General features: G+C 43.6%; 1 protein-coding gene across 2 annotated transcripts in view; it reads left to right on the top strand.

The window, feature by feature from the left end:
* PRKCH (protein kinase C eta) overlaps positions 1-17745 on the top strand; it is a 218856-nt gene that overhangs the window by 111525 nt on the left and 89586 nt on the right. For both annotated transcript variants that reach the window (XR_002831026.1, XM_006096032.3), the window contains exons 3-7: positions 9788-9938; positions 11886-11920; positions 13412-13500; positions 14969-15098; positions 17273-17400. Coding sequence is in view for 1 of the 2 variants with exons in the window: in XM_006096032.3 (XP_006096094.1) it covers positions 9788-9938; positions 11886-11920; positions 13412-13500; positions 14969-15098; positions 17273-17400 (533 nt within the window). In the remaining variant the exon portion in view is untranslated. The remainder of the gene's footprint in view (positions 1-9787; positions 9939-11885; positions 11921-13411; positions 13501-14968; positions 15099-17272; positions 17401-17745) is intronic.

The following is a 17745-nucleotide window of genomic DNA, read 5'->3' as shown; positions in this document are numbered from 1 at the left end:
ATGCTCTACCAACTTCTTGAGATCCCCAAAGGAGCCCAGTCTAATGGCAGGATGAAAGGGAGGAGATGGGATCCTGAGAGACATGGGTACCTACTGAACAGACTTAGTAGAGGAGTGTAAGATCTCCTGGCTTCTTTATTAAAGGACCCCTGGTCCTCCAAGGTTGACAACAGGGAGACCTTGCACCTAGGCAATGTGGCTAGACCTTGTCTCACTTTTCACTAGGACCCTCTCTTCACCATGATAGCCCCCAGAGGGTGGTGGCTCCCCCTTTAATGCTCTCTCTGAAGCAAAGCTCAGGCCTGGCTAAACCATGTAAACTAGGCTTAAACAGCAAAAAAGTGAACCGTACACAGAATAATATGCACTGGATGGTCTCTCTTAACAAAGGACAGTTAACATTCTCTGTGCCATCACTCCTGGGTTTACTTCTAGCCTACCTCAGTCTGCCTTTGCAGGGCCTTGTAGACACCTCATTCCTGGAGCCTCAAATTCAGACTCCAGAGAGTGAGGACCAGGGGGAAAGACTAGTCACCTGACCAAGGCCCCCCCTAAAAGTCATTTTGCTCTCTGAGGACTCAACTTTCCCTCAGATGTTAGACAGTGGAAACAGCACCCTTTGGGGAAAATCTGCCCCTATTACCTACCTATGGTTCAAATAGGACAACTATAGGAAGCCTAACTTCCATACAGGAGACTCACATAGACTGTTGCAGGGAAGCCGCCTACTAAGCGTATAACATGACCCAATCCTATTTCATAAGTATAACTGGATGACTGAAGGATGGATTGCAGAGGGGAGCAAACTTACTAGTATGCAGGGAGACTAGTTAGAAATTATTACATAGTCCAAATGAGAGGAGAGAGAATGCATTAACTGTACCCAATGAGCATGGGAAAGAGGGATCCAGTCAGATCATGGTAGGTTTAGTAGAAATTAATGATTGGTTGTGGGTGGAGAAGAAGGATCTGGAGATATCACTAAGTGTTTTTCTGGGTGACTCCAATGATAGTGGTATTATTATCTAGGAGAAAGAGTAGGTTGAAGAGTGGGAAGCAGGTTCAGCCTAAAAATGTCAAGTTTTAGGTAACTTAAGAATATCTTGGAGAGACGCTGAGAAGCTACTTAGAAATAAGTTTAGTAGTTAGAAACCAGAGCTAGAGCCACAGATTTAGGAGTCCTCCATGAACAGCCAATTCTTAGAAGCCAAGAGAACATATGAGACCTCTGAGGAGATGAATGAGCATCCATAAAGACCGGAAGAATGATGTACAAAGAACCGGGGATACACAGTGAAGGGTGGGTGCAAGAGAAGAGCTGGTAACGGAGAAATTGTAGTGAGAGGAACCAGATGTTGTTGGAGCCAAGGTCTCTTTCTTCAAGGACTAGAGAGAGTTTGTGCTTTGAACAGGACTCACATATCAGAGGTGAAGAAGATAAGAAGATTAGAGGACAGTGGGCGGTCGGGGCTCTCTTCTTATAACAGTGGCGTGAGAGGCCTTTCCTGTGGCTCTTGATGGAACTTTGGTCCCTTGGATCCAGGCTCTGTTCTGATCTTTCTGCTGACAGAGATGGTTGGAGTGATGTGTGAGGGTGGGATTGGCTTTCATGGTGTGATGAGCCATGCATCCTATTCAAGAGGGTCAGTCTGGTAACACATTATTTTTCTCTCCTGCTTGTGCCCATGATGGTCATCCTCATTTGTTTGCATGGTAGTAGGTATTTGTAGGCTGAGCTTCCTCAGAGGGAGCCAGGTCCCTGAGAAACACCTGTGTATAGCTCCTGTAGAGTCAGGTCTCTTAATATAATGGGTCTAATCACTTAGTCTGAATTTGGAAATTATTATGAGTCATGTGGTTAAGCTCTTCTCAAAAACCAGAGAAGAGTCAGTACTACTCAGTGCCATTGGGGGGCTTTCGCTTGCCCTTTTTAAAACATCGACACCCTTTGTTGCAACCTTTGTGACTGTTGCTAGCATGCATTCCAGGATCCCTCCCCTCTCCTGGTTCACTAAGTCTTCTTTCTTCTTTTCCAAGCAGCTGCTAATCTCAGCCCATTTATGAAGTCTTTCTTAATTAATCAGAGGACTGGGTATGCCACTCCTGTGATTCTCTCATCACTCAACACCCACTAAATGCTCTCACCCCCTAGTTGTGTGTACTTGTTGTAAAGACTCTTGTAAGTTACATATTTGCTTAATGCATGTCCTAATCTTTCTCTATTTATATCATTATTGTCTCAGACAGGAATTGTTATGCATCATTCTTTATGCACACAGTTCTGTAATCAGATGGTTGCTTATTCATGGGTTTGATGACTATAAGCAAAATTATCTCCCTACCATATCTCATTACCCTTTCAGGGATATATGTTGGAGACATAAACAACATATTGGTGTCTGATTCTTTTTAGACTACTAACTTCTGGTCAACTCGAAGGTTTTCCTGTTTGCTTTTCTCACAGTTATTCCCTCCCATGTGCACAGATGATAAAACCAATATCTCAGGAAGAAGAAAAAAAGACATTTGATAGCATAACTCAGTGCTTCAACAATAGTAAATAGAGTCTGGCGTCCCCACTTCTATCATTGGCTGCTTGACCTCTCTTAACCTTCCTGTTAGTTTCTGTTTCCTCACCAGAAAACGTATTGCTTTCCAGGAGACCCAATGTTAATAAAGGACAAAGTAAAGTGCAGTGTTACCCAGAGCCTTGGGATAAAACAAGAGTGGGGGGTACTTGTCGTCCTGGCACTAGCTAGCTGGGTGAACCTTGGGCATGGTGTTCAACTTCTCTGGGTAATGGTTTCCTAGGTATTGATTTCTCTTCTAGGCAATGAGGTGGTTGAATTAAAAATTCTTCCTATTCCTAGACCTCTATGATAGTTGGAAGTAAGGGATTTAACGACTGTTATAATAGGTAACACTTAGTTGCTACCTGCCAAGTGCTTCTCTAATTACACTACAGGTTTTAGCAAGTCCTCAGAATGGCCCTGTGAGGCGGGTTCTCTTGCCCTTCATGTGCAACCAGTGAGGAAACTGAAGCATAGGGGATTAAACCACTTGCCCAAGGTCACTCAGTTTATAATGGGGAGAAGCGGGGTTCATGTCTGGCTCTGGATCCTGTGCCCTTGACCGCCACAATCTTGGCCCCTAAAAGACAAGCCACAGAGGGGAGTAAACCTCAGTGCTTTTGAAATGAAGCAAGTTCAACTTAAAGTTTAGTCACATTTGATGCCAAATGCAAGTTATTTCCTTTATGCATTTTAGTAGAGGCCCGGTGCATGAAATTTATGCACAAAGGGGGGGGGTTCCCTCAGCCCAGCCTGCACCCTCTCCTATTGGGTCCCCTTGGGGGATGTCCGACTTCCAGTTTAAGCCCAATCCTACAGGGGACATCCCTCTCGCAATCTGGGACTGCTGGCTCCTAACCACTCACCTGCCTGATCGCCCCTACTGCCTCTGCCTGCCTGCCTGATTGCCCCTAACCCCTCTGCCTGCCTTCCTGATCTCCCCTAACCTCTCTGCCTGCCTGATCACCCCTAGCTGTCCTCCCCTGCCAGCCTGATCTCACCCCCAACTGCTCTCCCCTGCCAACCTGATCTCTCCCCCAACTACCCTCCCCTGCCAGCCTGGTTGCCCCCAACCGCCCTCCCCTGCTGGCCTGATCTCACCCCCAACTGCCCTCCCTTGCAAGCCTGGTGCCCCCAACTCCCCTCCCCTGCTGGCCTGATCTCGCCCCAACTGCCCTCCCCTGCTGACCTGATCTCGCCCCCAATGGCCCTCCCCTGCTGGCCTGATCTCATCCCCAACTGCCCTCCCCTGCTGGCCTGATCTCACCCCCAATGGCCCTCCCCTGCTGGCCTGATCTCACCCCCAACTGCCCTCCCTTGCAAGCCTGGTTGCCCCCAACTGCCCTCCCCTGCCAGCCTGATCTTGCCAACTGCCCTCCTCTGCTGGCCAATTTGTTTCTGATTGCTTGGTTTCTATGCCAGTCAGCATCAAAAGCTCTGCCTCCTAGGCAGCCATTGGCTCCTCACAGTTGACCCAGATTTGATTCTGATTGGTCGGTTTCTATGCCACTCAGTGTCTCTGGGCCTATCAACAGGACCTGATCAGAAAGGCGGGGCTGATCAGCAGCCCCTGTGAAGTCCTGGAGAGAAATGGAGGTGCGGCTGCTGGCCTGGCCAGGAGAGAGAGAGAGAGGCAAGTGCTGATCAACAGTTGCCACACAGGCTATGGATCAGACCCTGCTTCTCTCTTCAGGCCTCTCTCTGGGCCTGATTTGCAGCCCCCTCAGCAGTCAGTGCTGGGTCTCCACGGCAACCCAGCGCTGACTGCAGGACTGACTTCCGGTTGGTCGAGCCTCCAGTTGTGACAGAACCAGGGTTTTTATATATTAGGATATCAGTGATTCTGTACATTAAAAAGTGCCATGTCATAAATTTTCTTTCTCTGATATAATTTGCTCACCATCATTGGAAAGTGAGAGGCTATGATCTGTGCTTCAGAATTTTTTAGAAGTGCTTGCATAGACTTCTCCTGCTGGAATGCAAAGCCTTCAGTTCAGAGACCTACAAAAAGACTTAAGAATGCTATTACTGTGGGTTGTTTTATTATTTTTTTTTTTTTAGATAAAGTTAAAGCAGTTTTACAGAGACTTCAGAGACATTCCTCCCCCGCAAAGCTTCATGTTAGCAACACAAGTTTAAGTCCAGCAAAATTTTTGCAATAAAAACATACCCTGGGGTATTTTGGTGGCTCCAAATCCCATGTATTGTAAAGTTCTTCAAAAGAATGTATGGGATGACAATCATTTTTTTAAAGAAATAGAATTTATATCAAAATAGTTCATCTTCATTATATCTGACATAATTGTTCTCCACCCTGTTGGTGGGATGGCTTGTGAAAACCAACTCAGGTCAGGGCTCCAGGCCCAAGTGCCTCTGGCGGCTGGAATGCGTTTCCACGCTAGGGGCACCCAGCCAGCTTCCTATTTACTTAGAGGCGTTGAGTGCCTTAGGAGCAAAGCAGAAGTTGTGATGCAAGTTTTGGCTGCAAAGCATGTTAGGGTTGCCTGACATGTTCAACTAACATGTGACCTGAAAGTTCTCAAAGCCCGAGTTGGTTTAAGGCAAACCCGGATTAAACAGCCTTTGTCATCCTTTTAACCCAGTCCTAAGTCAACAGGAGGTGCAAGCGATGAGGAAGCTCACATTGCACACTGTGAATGCTGTGAAGAGGGTTGAGTCTGCACTCGGGGGAACATCGTGCAGTATGAACGCTCTCTCTTCCTGTTCATGACGTCAACCGAGAGGACCGTGTCAGAGAAAGCCATAGGTTTCTTAAATGACCAGATGTCTTACAAATTCCCAGGTGTGTGAGAGCACATGGTGAGTGTGTTTGCTTTTTAAACAAAGAGAGGCCCATGTGCGAAAGAATACACACAGAAAAAGGGAAGAGTGATGTTTAGTTACAATGGCCATGTATGAGGTGCTTGTGAGGCACCTGGGATACAGAGGTGAAAGGGACACAGCCCCCAGTGTTGTGGAGATAAGAGAAAAGATTGAGGTGCACTCCCAGGTTGCTATGGGAACAAAGGGTGGGGGCACGTCACCTTGATTCAGGAATTGGGTGAGTCTACTTAGGCTCTGAGGCAGATAAAGTAAGTTTAATTGAACTAGTTAATTCCAGGCGGGGTGACAGGCAGTGGCAGAGGCATGAAGGGAGTGCCTACAGCTATAAGCAGTTTCTTCCCAAGTCCTTCTGGCTATAAGAAATCACCAGGAAAATTCCTAGGGAATGACATTGCTATGGTAATAGTTGTTGAGGGGGAAAAAGGATTCTATTTATGAAATATTAAAAATGCAAGTGAGCTGACCTTTTAACCAGTCTTTATAGTATTAAGGGATTAAATAAATAAATTCTCGGTAATTAGACCCCTAGGGAGAATTTAATTTGCAACTAGATGTGATATGTTGAGTAATTCAATACAAGTTTTGTACTGGTCAGCACTAGGATCTCAGGTTGGTGATAACATAAGCTAGATAGGGTGATACCATGGGGCCAATTTTTATCATCTGCCACAAGGGAACCTTAAAATCTGTTTATTTTTTGGTTCCTAAATGGCTATTGTGAAAGAGAGTAGTACAATGGAGTGACTCTTCCTATGTAACCTTTATCTAAAATTGTAAGAATCTCTCAGGAATATTGATTGTGACACTATCGCCACAGGGGTAAAGGGCTGAGAACAAGGGTCTATTTTATCTTCTTTAGACAGATGCAAAACCAGAGAATAGAAATAATTAGATTGCTTGCTGAAGATTTTACACACACACACACACACACACACACACACCAAAAAACTGAAGCAGGCATAAATTTGGCTAGACCTTCTGAAGGCATTGGTGTCTTTGCCTAATTTATTTTGGCTATTTCTGCATTTCATTCTTTGAGATTCTTGTGTAAACCCTAACTTTTACTGTTAGAAAGAATATAGCAATTATATGTATATAGGGTATATTCTTGTTTTTTGATATTCTTCATAGGAAAAAAAATGTATTAAGTTAAATTGCTAAATGAAAAGAAATGTGTATGTAAGACATTAACAGATATTGGCTAATGCATACCCAAAAAAATGATGGTTGCCCTAACTGGTTTGGCTCAGTGGATAGAGCATCGGCCTGCGGACTGAAAAGTCCCAGGTTAGATTCTGGTCAAGGACATGTACCTTGGTTGCGGGCACATCCCTAGTAGGAGATGTGCAGGAGGCAGCTGATCGATGTTTCTCTCTCATCGATGTTTCTAACTCTCTACCCATCTCCCTTCCTCTCTGTAAAAAAATCAATAAAATATATATTTTTTAAAAAATGATTGTTGGCCCTTGAACAACACAGGTTTGAATTGTGGGGGTTCACTAATATGTGGATTTTTTTCAATACTGTAAATCTGTTTTCTCTTTCTTATGATTTTCTTAATATTTTTTCTCTAGCTTACTTTATTGTAAGAATATAGTATATAACACATAGAACATTAATTGACTGTTAATGTTATTGGTAAGACTTATAGTCAACAGTAGGCTGTTAGCAGTTAAGTTTTTGGAGGAGTGAAAAGTTATACATGGATTTTTGACTGCATGGAGTAGGGGGTGTCTATGCCCTAAACACATTCTGTTCAAGGGTCCTGTGCCTAGTTCTGTGCTAAACACTTTGAATGCATTATTTCATTCAGTCCTTGGAAAAACCTATGAGGACAGCACTTCCTGGTTTATCTTCTCGTCTTACTTTTCCAAAGGTCTGTGGTTGTGGGTTTTTCTTTTTCTTTTTTCAACTTCTATTGAAATGATCATACTTATCTTCTTTCACCTGCTACTACAGTAAGATGTAATGATATATTTTCTTATACACTCAGGGTTATGCTCCTGGGAAAATTCACGCTTGGTCACGTGGTTTTTCTAAGTTAATGCTGAATAGTATAGAAGTTCCCAGTTATCTAAGTGTAATTGCTACTGGGCAAAGTCTACATAAAATGGATCCTTCAAACTGAGGACTAAGTTTTGTTAATAGTTAAGAAGTGGAAGAAGGGGTTTGGAAAATGAAACTAAAATGATGAAAGTATTATATTGAACAAATTTTGTTATTTTTCTCTAGGCACTGATTTTTAGAATAAAATATTTTTTCAGACAATTTTATTATGTTAGAATACTCCCTATTTTATTTTTAATTTTTATAGTACAGTTGTAAATAGGATCTTTTTAACAAGTGTTTGAGGCATCATTATTTCTCAGGGGTCTTTCCTTATATGTCGGCATTCAAATTATTCTCTCTTAAAATGCCTATCATGTCATATTGTGCATCAAATTTCTTTTGTTCAGTTGTTAACTGATCTACCTCTGCCAGAGCCTTTTACCTGCCATTGGCTTTGGGTGCGGATTCTCAAACATCACTTTCCCTAGGCTGCATGGAAATTCTTCAACTTGTGCAAGATTTTCAACTTTACTTTGCAGTTAGTTTATATTACATATCAAGATGTTTGTCGCATACATTACCACATCCAATAAACTGAGAAGCCAGTGTGTGCTGGGCAGGAAAAAAACGCTGTTATTAAGTGGAAAGGAATATTTGTGTTGGGGACTAATTATAAAAGAATAGGAAAGCAAAGACCCCATAACATGACACTTCTCAGCAATATTTTCTTAGTGTTTTTTTTCTATTCACTTTGTAGTTAAACAAACTTCAATAAGGAAGACCCCTGCATCAGTATTTATGAGCGAGGTTGATATATAAGCAGAAGGGGGTTACTTTTACTGGGGTCCATAATTAGAATTTAGATGGTCTAGAAACTTGATGAGAAAAAAATTTTTTCACCTATAATATAAATTAGCATTTTCTTCCACTTATAAACAAACCACAGTGGTATTAGTAGTGCTTCTGTTGTAACAATAGAAGTCAGATTATTTCCAATTTTCACAGATATTATGAAATGCAGTTTATCCATATCACTGCTTCAAAATTATTATAATGACCAGGTCTGCAACTAAGTATTTAATTTGTAGAGGAAGCTCATATATTATTCTATCTCACTTAAAATATATTTTGATACTTGATTTTCTTTGCAATCTTATGTATCTTAGTTTCTTAGATTAGAAAGCTTCATTTTGATAAGGCATCCATAAGCGTCACAGATTCTCTAAAGGACCCATGACATAAAAAGTGATTATTAACCTTGATTTCTTTTTTTTCTGTGTTATCTTAGACTATATCAATTATATCTTTTATTCCTAGTGTTGTCTCCCAATTTTCCTTTAAAATTGGGCTCTTTCCTTCTTTCTCTCTCCTGAAACCAGTTTAAACACTAACACTATCTTGTTCTTGAAGCCGTAAAACAATCCCCCGGTGAAACCATCTGGGCCTGATGGTGTTTGAGAGGCAGCCCTTAGAAAACTTTCTCCATTTCTTCCCCCAAAATTAGTCTACTTGGTTTCTTTAGCTCTTCTTCAATAAATTTTGATAATTTGTATTTTCATAGAAATCTATTTCTTCCAGGTTTAAAATTGATAAGCAACTTATTCTTGATGATTCCTTAATTTTCCTTTGCATCAGTGATGAATTTAAAAGCAGTATTGAAGATGCCATTTTTATTTTATTAATCACAAGTCTATCTATTTTGGAAAAGTTCTAGTATATTATGTGGGAAACATCATTTACTGTCTTTAGATGGTACATTGTTTTCAGTCTTTAAATTAGGGGCCACTATTTTGAAAAGGCGAGGTTAGAAAATGAACTTTGCACCTATTCCAGGTTAATTTCTACTAATTCCCAGTTAGCAGAGGTGGTGGGACTGATGCTTTGGGGCAGCTCTCTCAGTGTGCTGTGAGCAGTTCCCTCAGTTTGTAAGGACCCCAAAATGAAAGCCGAATATGAGAAGCCCTGTTTCACCAGCCAGTAGTTGCAGCCATTACATGGACTGAGTCCCAGACAGCGGGACCGGGGCTAGGAGACCTGGCTGCTGCCCATGCCGGAGCATCAGAACCTTGGGAAGCCCGTGGTCTGTGCCGGGGAGACTGACCCAAGAAAGCCAGCCGTAACCAGGCAGCGGGAACCTCAGGGCTCACATAGGTCGAACCTTAACAATTAAGAGTCTTAAGGTCACCAGAAAAGCATGATGATTGTCTGAGGTGTTTTGCATCTTGAAAAAATAATTTAGGGAGTATTTGGGACTATCCAACTTGCTCAAACATCAAGTGCAGGTAGATTCATTACACATTTCCCCCCTTTCTTTTATCCTGCAGCCACTCTCCAGAGAGACCGAATCTTCAAACATTTTACCAGGAAGCGCCAAAGGGCTATGCGAAGGCGAGTCCACCAGGTCAATGGACACAAGTTCATGGCCACGTACCTGCGGCAGCCCACCTACTGCTCTCACTGCAGGGAGTTTATCTGGTAAGAGGTCCCTGACTTCGCTCCTAAGAGTCCCATCTCAGAAGGAGAAAACGGTTTCATATCTGCAGCATGAATGGAGGGCTACGTTTTTGTGAAAACTTCTGTCATTTTTTTTTTAAGGCAGAGGCACTTGGTTCAGAGTAATTTCTGAATATCAATCAGTTACTTTGTGTTCTGTTGGGTATTTTTTGTGATGACTTTGGATTTTATACCCTTCAGCAGTCATAATCGAAGGTTAGTTGGTATTTCTATCATTTTTAACCAAGAATAGAGTCTTGTCTAAATGAAAGGCCCTAACCTGGATGTTGATAAAAGGGCCTACAAATGTGCTATCACAGCTATAGTCTTTAGGAAAAAGTTCCGGCTGCGTTTTCTGTTGAAAAAATCAGAAGCTGCAGCACCTTTGAGCCCATTTTCTCCTTTGCAGCAGTCTGTGCATTCTCGTTAGCTAACGCCCCTCCTCTCCCTGTGGTTTGCTGACCCAAAGGGTGACTGTCCATTCACACCATTCTGCTTCCCTCCTTCCTGTGACCTGCCAGCCCTGTAGGCATTTGTGTTGACAACCTGTGACCTCAACTAAGGTTCTGAACGGAAACTTGTTAATTTCACTGAAATTTTTTCCACCAAGGAAACATTAACTCCCACCCAACTAACCTTGTCCGTGTCTCTCTCTCTCTCTCTCTCTCTCTCTCTCTCTCTCTCTCTCATACACACACACACACACACACACACACACACACACAATATTGGTATATGTGTTACATATACATTGTTAAAAGTACGAGCTCTGGAATTCATTATCATCACCAACTAGATGTGTGAATATAGACAAGTTATATAACCCATTAGTGTCTCCTCACTTGTAAAATAGTCAATAATTTTATTTTGTCTATATAATAAACTTTTAAAAAATATATGTTTTATTGATTTCAGAGAGAGGAAGGGAGAGTGAGAGACAAACATCAATGATGAAAGAGAATCATTAATTGGCTGCCTCCTGCACAACCCCTACTGGGGATTGGGCCTCAAACCCCAGCATGTGCCCTGACTGGGAATGGAACCCTGACCTCCTGATTCATGATTCAATGCCCAACCACTGACCACACTGGTCAGGCTATACAATAAACTTTTATATAGCGAGTAAAGTGCCAGGCCCTATTCTTAGTATTTTTCATTACCAACTCTTTTTATTTTCATGATAACCCCATGAAGTAGCTCCTGTGACCATTATCCTTTTTTATAAGCAAACTATGGCTCAAAGACATTAACAACCAGCCCTAAATCACACTCAGGCCGTCTGGCTTCAGGGTCTTTGCTCTTAATATCATCTATCCTGTGGGCTTAGTAAAACGTGGTCTTTGTTCATTGGAATAAGAATTATATCACCACCACCAGAGCCCATACTTGGGAGAGAGAGATGAAAGCTGTAGGCATATTGTGGCCACACTTCTGCTCTCCTGGACTCCGGGGTGATGTGGGCAGAGGGGAGAAAGGCGCTTCAGGTCAGGCAGCTGCGGTGGGCTCATCTGTTTGTATGGGTACCTGCATCTATTTACTTCACCCTCTGCACATGGGAGAGATAATGGGAGAGAGAATGCCATGCAAGGTAGTGCAGTAACACTTCAGGCTGAGGCTCACACACACACACAGATGAGGGTTGGTTTTCAGGAGGATTTGGGAGGTTGCCGTAGAGGCAGTGGAATGAGAATTGCCAATACCCACTCGTTTCTACCATCTAACCTTCTAATCCATCACATGATTTCCTCTGTGTCTTGTGGTAACAAACAAGGGCTCAAGAAGCACATATCCCTGCTTCTTCTCTGAAAATGTGTTTTTCATCAAAGACTAGAGGATAAAATTTGTGTTCTTGAAGTACTATAATTATAGGAGCATTCTTGCTGAAATATTCAACTGATGGTAATTTTTTTTCTCTGTTGTCTTGAACAGGGGAGTATTTGGGAAACAGGGTTATCAATGCCAAGGTAAGAAAATGTTTTTAAAACTACATTTAATCTTGTTCCTATGTTAAAAAGTGTTTATAGCAAGAAGAAACAGGATGTATTCCATTAATATTGCAATAACTCTCTGAAGGTCACATGAGACCCCCCCCCCCCCACACACACACACACATACAATAGAATTATGTACAATTCCTTAGTTTTTACATTTTGGCTATGTTTTTATAAAATATGTTTTGATTGATTTCAGAAAGAGGAAAGGAAGGGGGGGAGAGATGGAAACATCAACAATGAGAGAGAATCATTGATTGCCTGCCTCCTGCATGCCCCACACTGGGGATCAAGCCCACACTGGGGATGAAGAATGTGCCCTGGTTCATTGAAAAGATCAATAAAATTGCTAAGCTTCTAGCCAAGCTAACTGAAAAAAGCCAACATGCCTCAGAATAAAGGATTTTCTTTGTGAATGATGGTTTTGAGATACCCTCATATAAAAAGATCAGTTCTCTGGGAAGGTTCAATCTGGTTCTTCTGAGAATTCCATCTGATGAAAGCTATATTGGTCTTAAAGTATCGTTCTATTTGTTGACATGTCATCTGTCTTTATGTATTTAATCCTAAAAGCTCCCACATGTCTTGAACGATCTTTAAAATTATGCATATTTTCAGACTGCTTCATTGCACATGTTCATCCTTTAGCGGCAAACTGGACTACATCTGCACGATGTCAGATGTCTAGATGAAAATGAAAAAGTTATTCAGAAAGTTCTAAATATCCAAACGACTGATTGCATCATTCTGCAGATATTTAGTGAATGCCTACTTTGTTCAAGGCATCATGCTGGCTGGGAATTCTGAGGGCATTAAAGGCTATAGGTGGACAATTTGAAATGAGGGGGCGGGCTAAAGGTAGGAGGTTGGAGGAGGGAAAGATGGCTCCAGCCTAGAAGGGTAACCACGGTGGTGTATTTTCATGGAAGAGACATTTGTAAAAGTTGTGCCTTGTTATAAATCTAAGATTTAGTCAGGTGATAGGATTGTGAAGGGCCTAGGGGAGGGTGAAGCCTTGCTCCCAGAAGAGCAAGAGTTTCATTTTTATTGGAACAAAGAACTCCCTTAGAAAAAATATGACCCGTAAGCTTGGGATAGACTGGGGGCCCTGAAACCTTTGCACTCAGAGGTCGGAATGCAAACGCTGGAAGGTTTGAAAGCTATTGATTGACAGGTCAGCTCAAGGGGTGAGGTAACTAAAATCATGCTGTGAGAAGATTCCTCTGGAGATGGGGACAGGAAGGATGAATTAAGCTCAGGACTTGAATAAGAGTGGTTTAGCATGAGCAAAGGCCCAGTCAGGATGCTGGTAAAGAAAATAGGGAGGACAAGAGGCCTGAATGCTCTCCTGTGGGCCGGACATCCAAATAAGCACCTTGGCTTGGTGCAGCCTTGTTGATGCTAGTGTCACTGACAAGATGGTGAGCCTCGATAAATGTATTAATTGTGGATTTCATTTCTTAGTGTGCACCTGTGTCGTCCATAAGCGCTGCCATCATCTAATTGTTACAGCCTGCACTTGCCAAAACAATATGAACAAAGTGGATGCAAAGGTAAGAGGATAGCAGTTTGCCAATTAGGTCCCTGCATGATCTTTCTCTCTCTCCTTTTTCTCCCTCTCCCTCTCTTTTTCTCCCTCCCTCCAATTACCACACTCCTTGAAGCCAACGGATCAGAATTAAAATGCCTCTCCTTTTTACTTGATGGCATTTGTACGTCTGTACTTGTGTAGCATGACCTTTAGTGATGACCTTGAGATGATCCCTTTAGTGATCAGCTGGGTATAGGCGGGAGGGGGTTAGTTCTTCTAATTTGAAGAGAGCTTTGAAGGAGTGGAAAGATCCGTGAGTTTGGCATCAGATGACTAGGGTTTGAGTGCAGAACCATCCTCTGCTAGCTAGCTTCTCTCTCAGCCTCATCTTTAAAATGGGAGCAATGCTCCCCTCATGAAATTTTTGATGTGATGAGTATGCTGTTAACGATAAATTGTGCTTCCTAAATAAGGTGACTGTTGGCTTCTTCCAGCCTCTCAAGACATTTCAGGGAAGATGCATATCTGTACATGAGTGACCCTCACTCGTGCCACTTGCCTCCCATTGAGCTGGGGTAGGCATTATTCTAAACTCTGGAGGTAGAAAGCAGGATTGTTGCTGACAGTTGGCTGTGGATTTACAGATGCATTGGAATGTCTGACTCTGGAACTCACTGGTTCTTTATTGTCCACAGAGTAGGATTGCTAAAGAGTACACATAGAGGAGTGTGTGCTCTCTTTCATGAGAAAGAGGTCAGAAAATTTGCAAGAGGAGTAATAATTGCCTCATTCTTTGGGTGTGTGGATGTGTTGTTGTTGCTCTAAATTGTGACATAGACTGTAGAGCCCATGCCTAGTCTAAATATTTGCTGGAAATAGTGAGATTACACTTGACCTTAGCCAAAAGGCCGAGAAGTGCTTATATGTGAGATTAAACCTTTGCACTCAGAGGTCAGAATGCAAATGCCACATAAAGGCAGGAAGGGCTGACTGTCACTTAAACGTCACATCGGAATGAATTCCTTCTGTGGTCCCATGTCCTCTGGGTGCCACCTTCTCCCACCCCCCACCACACACCTTTTGACACAATATCTGGAAGAACATGTGATGATAGCAAGTGTATGTATTCTATGAAAGACCTGTTTAATTAAAAAGTTCTAGGAAATAGATATGGGTGTGAGGGCACTGGCAGGGAGAGAAATACAGCCTGAATATAAAAGATGAAAGGAAAATTTTCATTTCTGTTTATCTCCCCGAATGGTGAACAGTCTAATTAATCCATGCCACACGTTTCTTTCCAGTCCTTCTCATTAGAAAATATGCTTAGTCTGCTCAGTAAGGCCCAAGTAATTACTTGTGGCTGAGCAGTAAAATAATATGTCAGCTCGGGTGTCATAGTAACACTCTGCGTTTGGTAGGCTCCTGTTACAGGTTTTACAAAAGATGTTGGTGTGGGACTTTAGCTCTTGGCCCCTGTTTCCTTTTTATAGATCGCTGAACAGAGGTTCGGAATCAACATCCCGCACAAGTTCAGCATCCACAACTACAAAGTGCCAACATTCTGCGATCACTGTGGCTCCCTGCTCTGGGGGATAATGCGACAAGGACTTCAGTGTAAAAGTGAGTTGCTGGGCACCCACTTCTTCATGAGGCCACCAGGATGCAGGCTTTTGGAATTCTATAGGTTCAGAATCTGACCCTGGACTGATGGTTTTAGATCCTTTGTCAATTAACATCTTAGTAGTTCTATAGTTGTGTATCCCTTGTCAGGCATGGGCAGGGAGCTACATTTGATTCACAGATTTCCTAACCAGGGAATACTAAGTCAGTTGTTAAGCTCAATGTTCTAGCTAGCTGGCTATCGTGCATTTAGTGCTGAGTATAGACTCGTCCTTGTGTGTTTTAATAAATGTTTAAGAGGAAAAAAATGGGATCTTCATCAGAAATGGAAGGGGTAGGGAGTGAGGTTGCCCAGAAGAGAAGCTTGGGCGGTGAGTAAGGCCTGGCAGGAGAGCTCACCAAGATGAGCAGGAGGTGAGTTGTAAATGTAACTCAAGCTGCCTTGGTCTCTTCAAGGAGTATGCGGTAGAGACAGAGGTAGGTGGAGTGAAGGACACTTAACTGCTCTCACTGTGCCCAGTGGAACATGGCTCTTGAAGCTTTTGACTCAGCAAAGTTATGGGCATAAGGGCTGACCCCTGTCCAGTTAGGAGTTGGAGAGCTCTTGGCCTTGAGTCACCTCCCATTGAGTGTTGCTATGACAATCTGGTTGTCATGGGCGCACTGTTGAAATACGTGTGAATTTCATCCAGATGCTTGAGACATACCCCGAGTCACAAGGGGAGGCAGGGGTGGCGTCCGGTCAGCTTCCATGGACTGCCTGGACTTCCCGAGCCTGCTTCTGTCAACAAAAAGGGACCGGTGACTTGTTCTCAAAAGGGCGATTCTTTTCTCTCTCTAGAACACGATTTCATAATACTTTTTTCATCTAATCAAGACAGTCAGTTCATGTGTAGCTTTGGCTTCGGCCCTGCTTGATCCTGCGCTGGATGGTCTCCCTTGGGGGTGGGTTTCCAACATGAAAGTCGTGTTCTGCTTTTGTGTAGTTGTTGCTGCCAGGCGGAGCCAGGAGCCACGCGTGGGGCTCATCTGCATCGGTCTGGTCCCTGGTGGCCCTGAGGGTAGCATACCTACAGTGGCCTGGCCCTTACAGTTTGTGCTTTTATTGTCACCTGCGGCTTTAGAAAGGCCACTGGAGGCTTGTGTGTCCTCATAGCAGCTTCCTCAAGGGAAAGAGGGGGACTTCCCATGGAGCTCATAAAGCGTGGCCTCAGGGCCCCTCCCTTGCAAGGACACCCCCCAGAGCCCTCGACTCGACTGGAGGTTCTTTCTCTGAAAGCTCACCGCACCCTAAATTACATAAACCCAGGCCCCCAAAACCTGAACTGCATCTCTGCTCCCGTCCAGAGATGCAGGGACCTCCCGGAAACGGGTTCGTTGCATCTGCTTCGGGGCCCCTCCCGTCAGCAGGCGCGGGAGGGAGCTGGATCAGAACTCGCTGCTGGTGAAACCTCAGGTCCTTTGTCATCCCAAGTCAGTTTCCTCTGCCCAGGAGTCTAGCTTGCTTCACTCTCCTCTTCCGACTGCCATTTACCCTGACCTTTAAAAACCTGGCTCCGCCCCCCACCACCCACCACCCCCATGAAGAAGTTAGAACCGCAGGCTGCGAGCTCTGAGAACCACACCCCACAGGATGCAGGCCCCAGGCTGCGAGGGCTCTGACCACAACAATACTCAGAAAGAAAGCTTCACTTAGAGGTTTTTCTCTCCCAAACACCATTTCCATCCTGTTTGAACAGCGATCTCCACATGGCCTGTAGGCTGCTACCTTTTATTGAGAGAGAGAAGGCAAAGCGTCGTCAGTTGGCATGATTCTTGTTACTCAATTGACAATTGATGGAACGTTCTCATCTCTATTGAATCGTGCTGCTAAATCGGCAGTAGCTGTTACACATGATTTAGATGCACGCCTTTCATCCAGTCACGGTGGGAGGAAAATGTATTTGAAATGTATTATTCTTCAGTATGCCAGGCTTTCTGCTTCTGCACAAAGCAGAAAGAGATGAAAATGCCAGGGTTTGTTATGAGTGTTAAGTTTAATTTTATGAGAAGGCGGCCGCGTTGTTCAGCCCATACAATTCCCCTGTCAACGTGGTGCTGGTCGCTAGCATTCTCCTTCGCTGCGCACGTTGCCCCGGTCCTCTCTGAGTGTGGTTCCCTTCTCTCCCCTGCAGTCTGTAAAATGAACGTGCACATCCGGTGTCAGGCGAACGTGGCCCCGAACTGCGGGGTGAACGCGGTGGAGCTGGCCAAGACGCTGGCAGGGATGGGCCTCCAACCCGGAAATATTTCTCCGACCTCGGTGAGACTTGCTTTCTTTCACGATGGCATTCAGTTGTTCAGATGTGGGAAGCCTGAAGGCGCGCACGTGGCATAATCACAGTCCCTAATCTCAGCAAACACAATAAAGAGATTTATTGCATTTTTAAAGAGCAGGTTTTTTTCCGTGAATCAGAGTCTATATACAATTATATGACAAGAAATAATGAGCATGCAGATATAGCCAGAAGCAGAAAAAGGATTTTTAAAAATCAGCTTCCTGTGAGTGTGATCTGGTAAAAATCAGGGCCTTGGTGGGGCCCCTGGCAGTGCAGTTGCCCCATAACAATGGGCTCAGCTTCCTCCTCTCTTAAGGGGTTGAACTTGA

This window comes from Myotis lucifugus, unplaced genomic scaffold (assembly GCF_000147115.1).
Source record: "Myotis lucifugus unplaced genomic scaffold, Myoluc2.0 scaffold_166, whole genome shotgun sequence".
Classification (NCBI taxonomy): domain Eukaryota; kingdom Metazoa; phylum Chordata; class Mammalia; order Chiroptera; family Vespertilionidae; genus Myotis; species Myotis lucifugus.
Note: the sequence above shows the minus strand (reverse complement) of the source record. Positions and strands in the feature narration are given on the sequence as shown.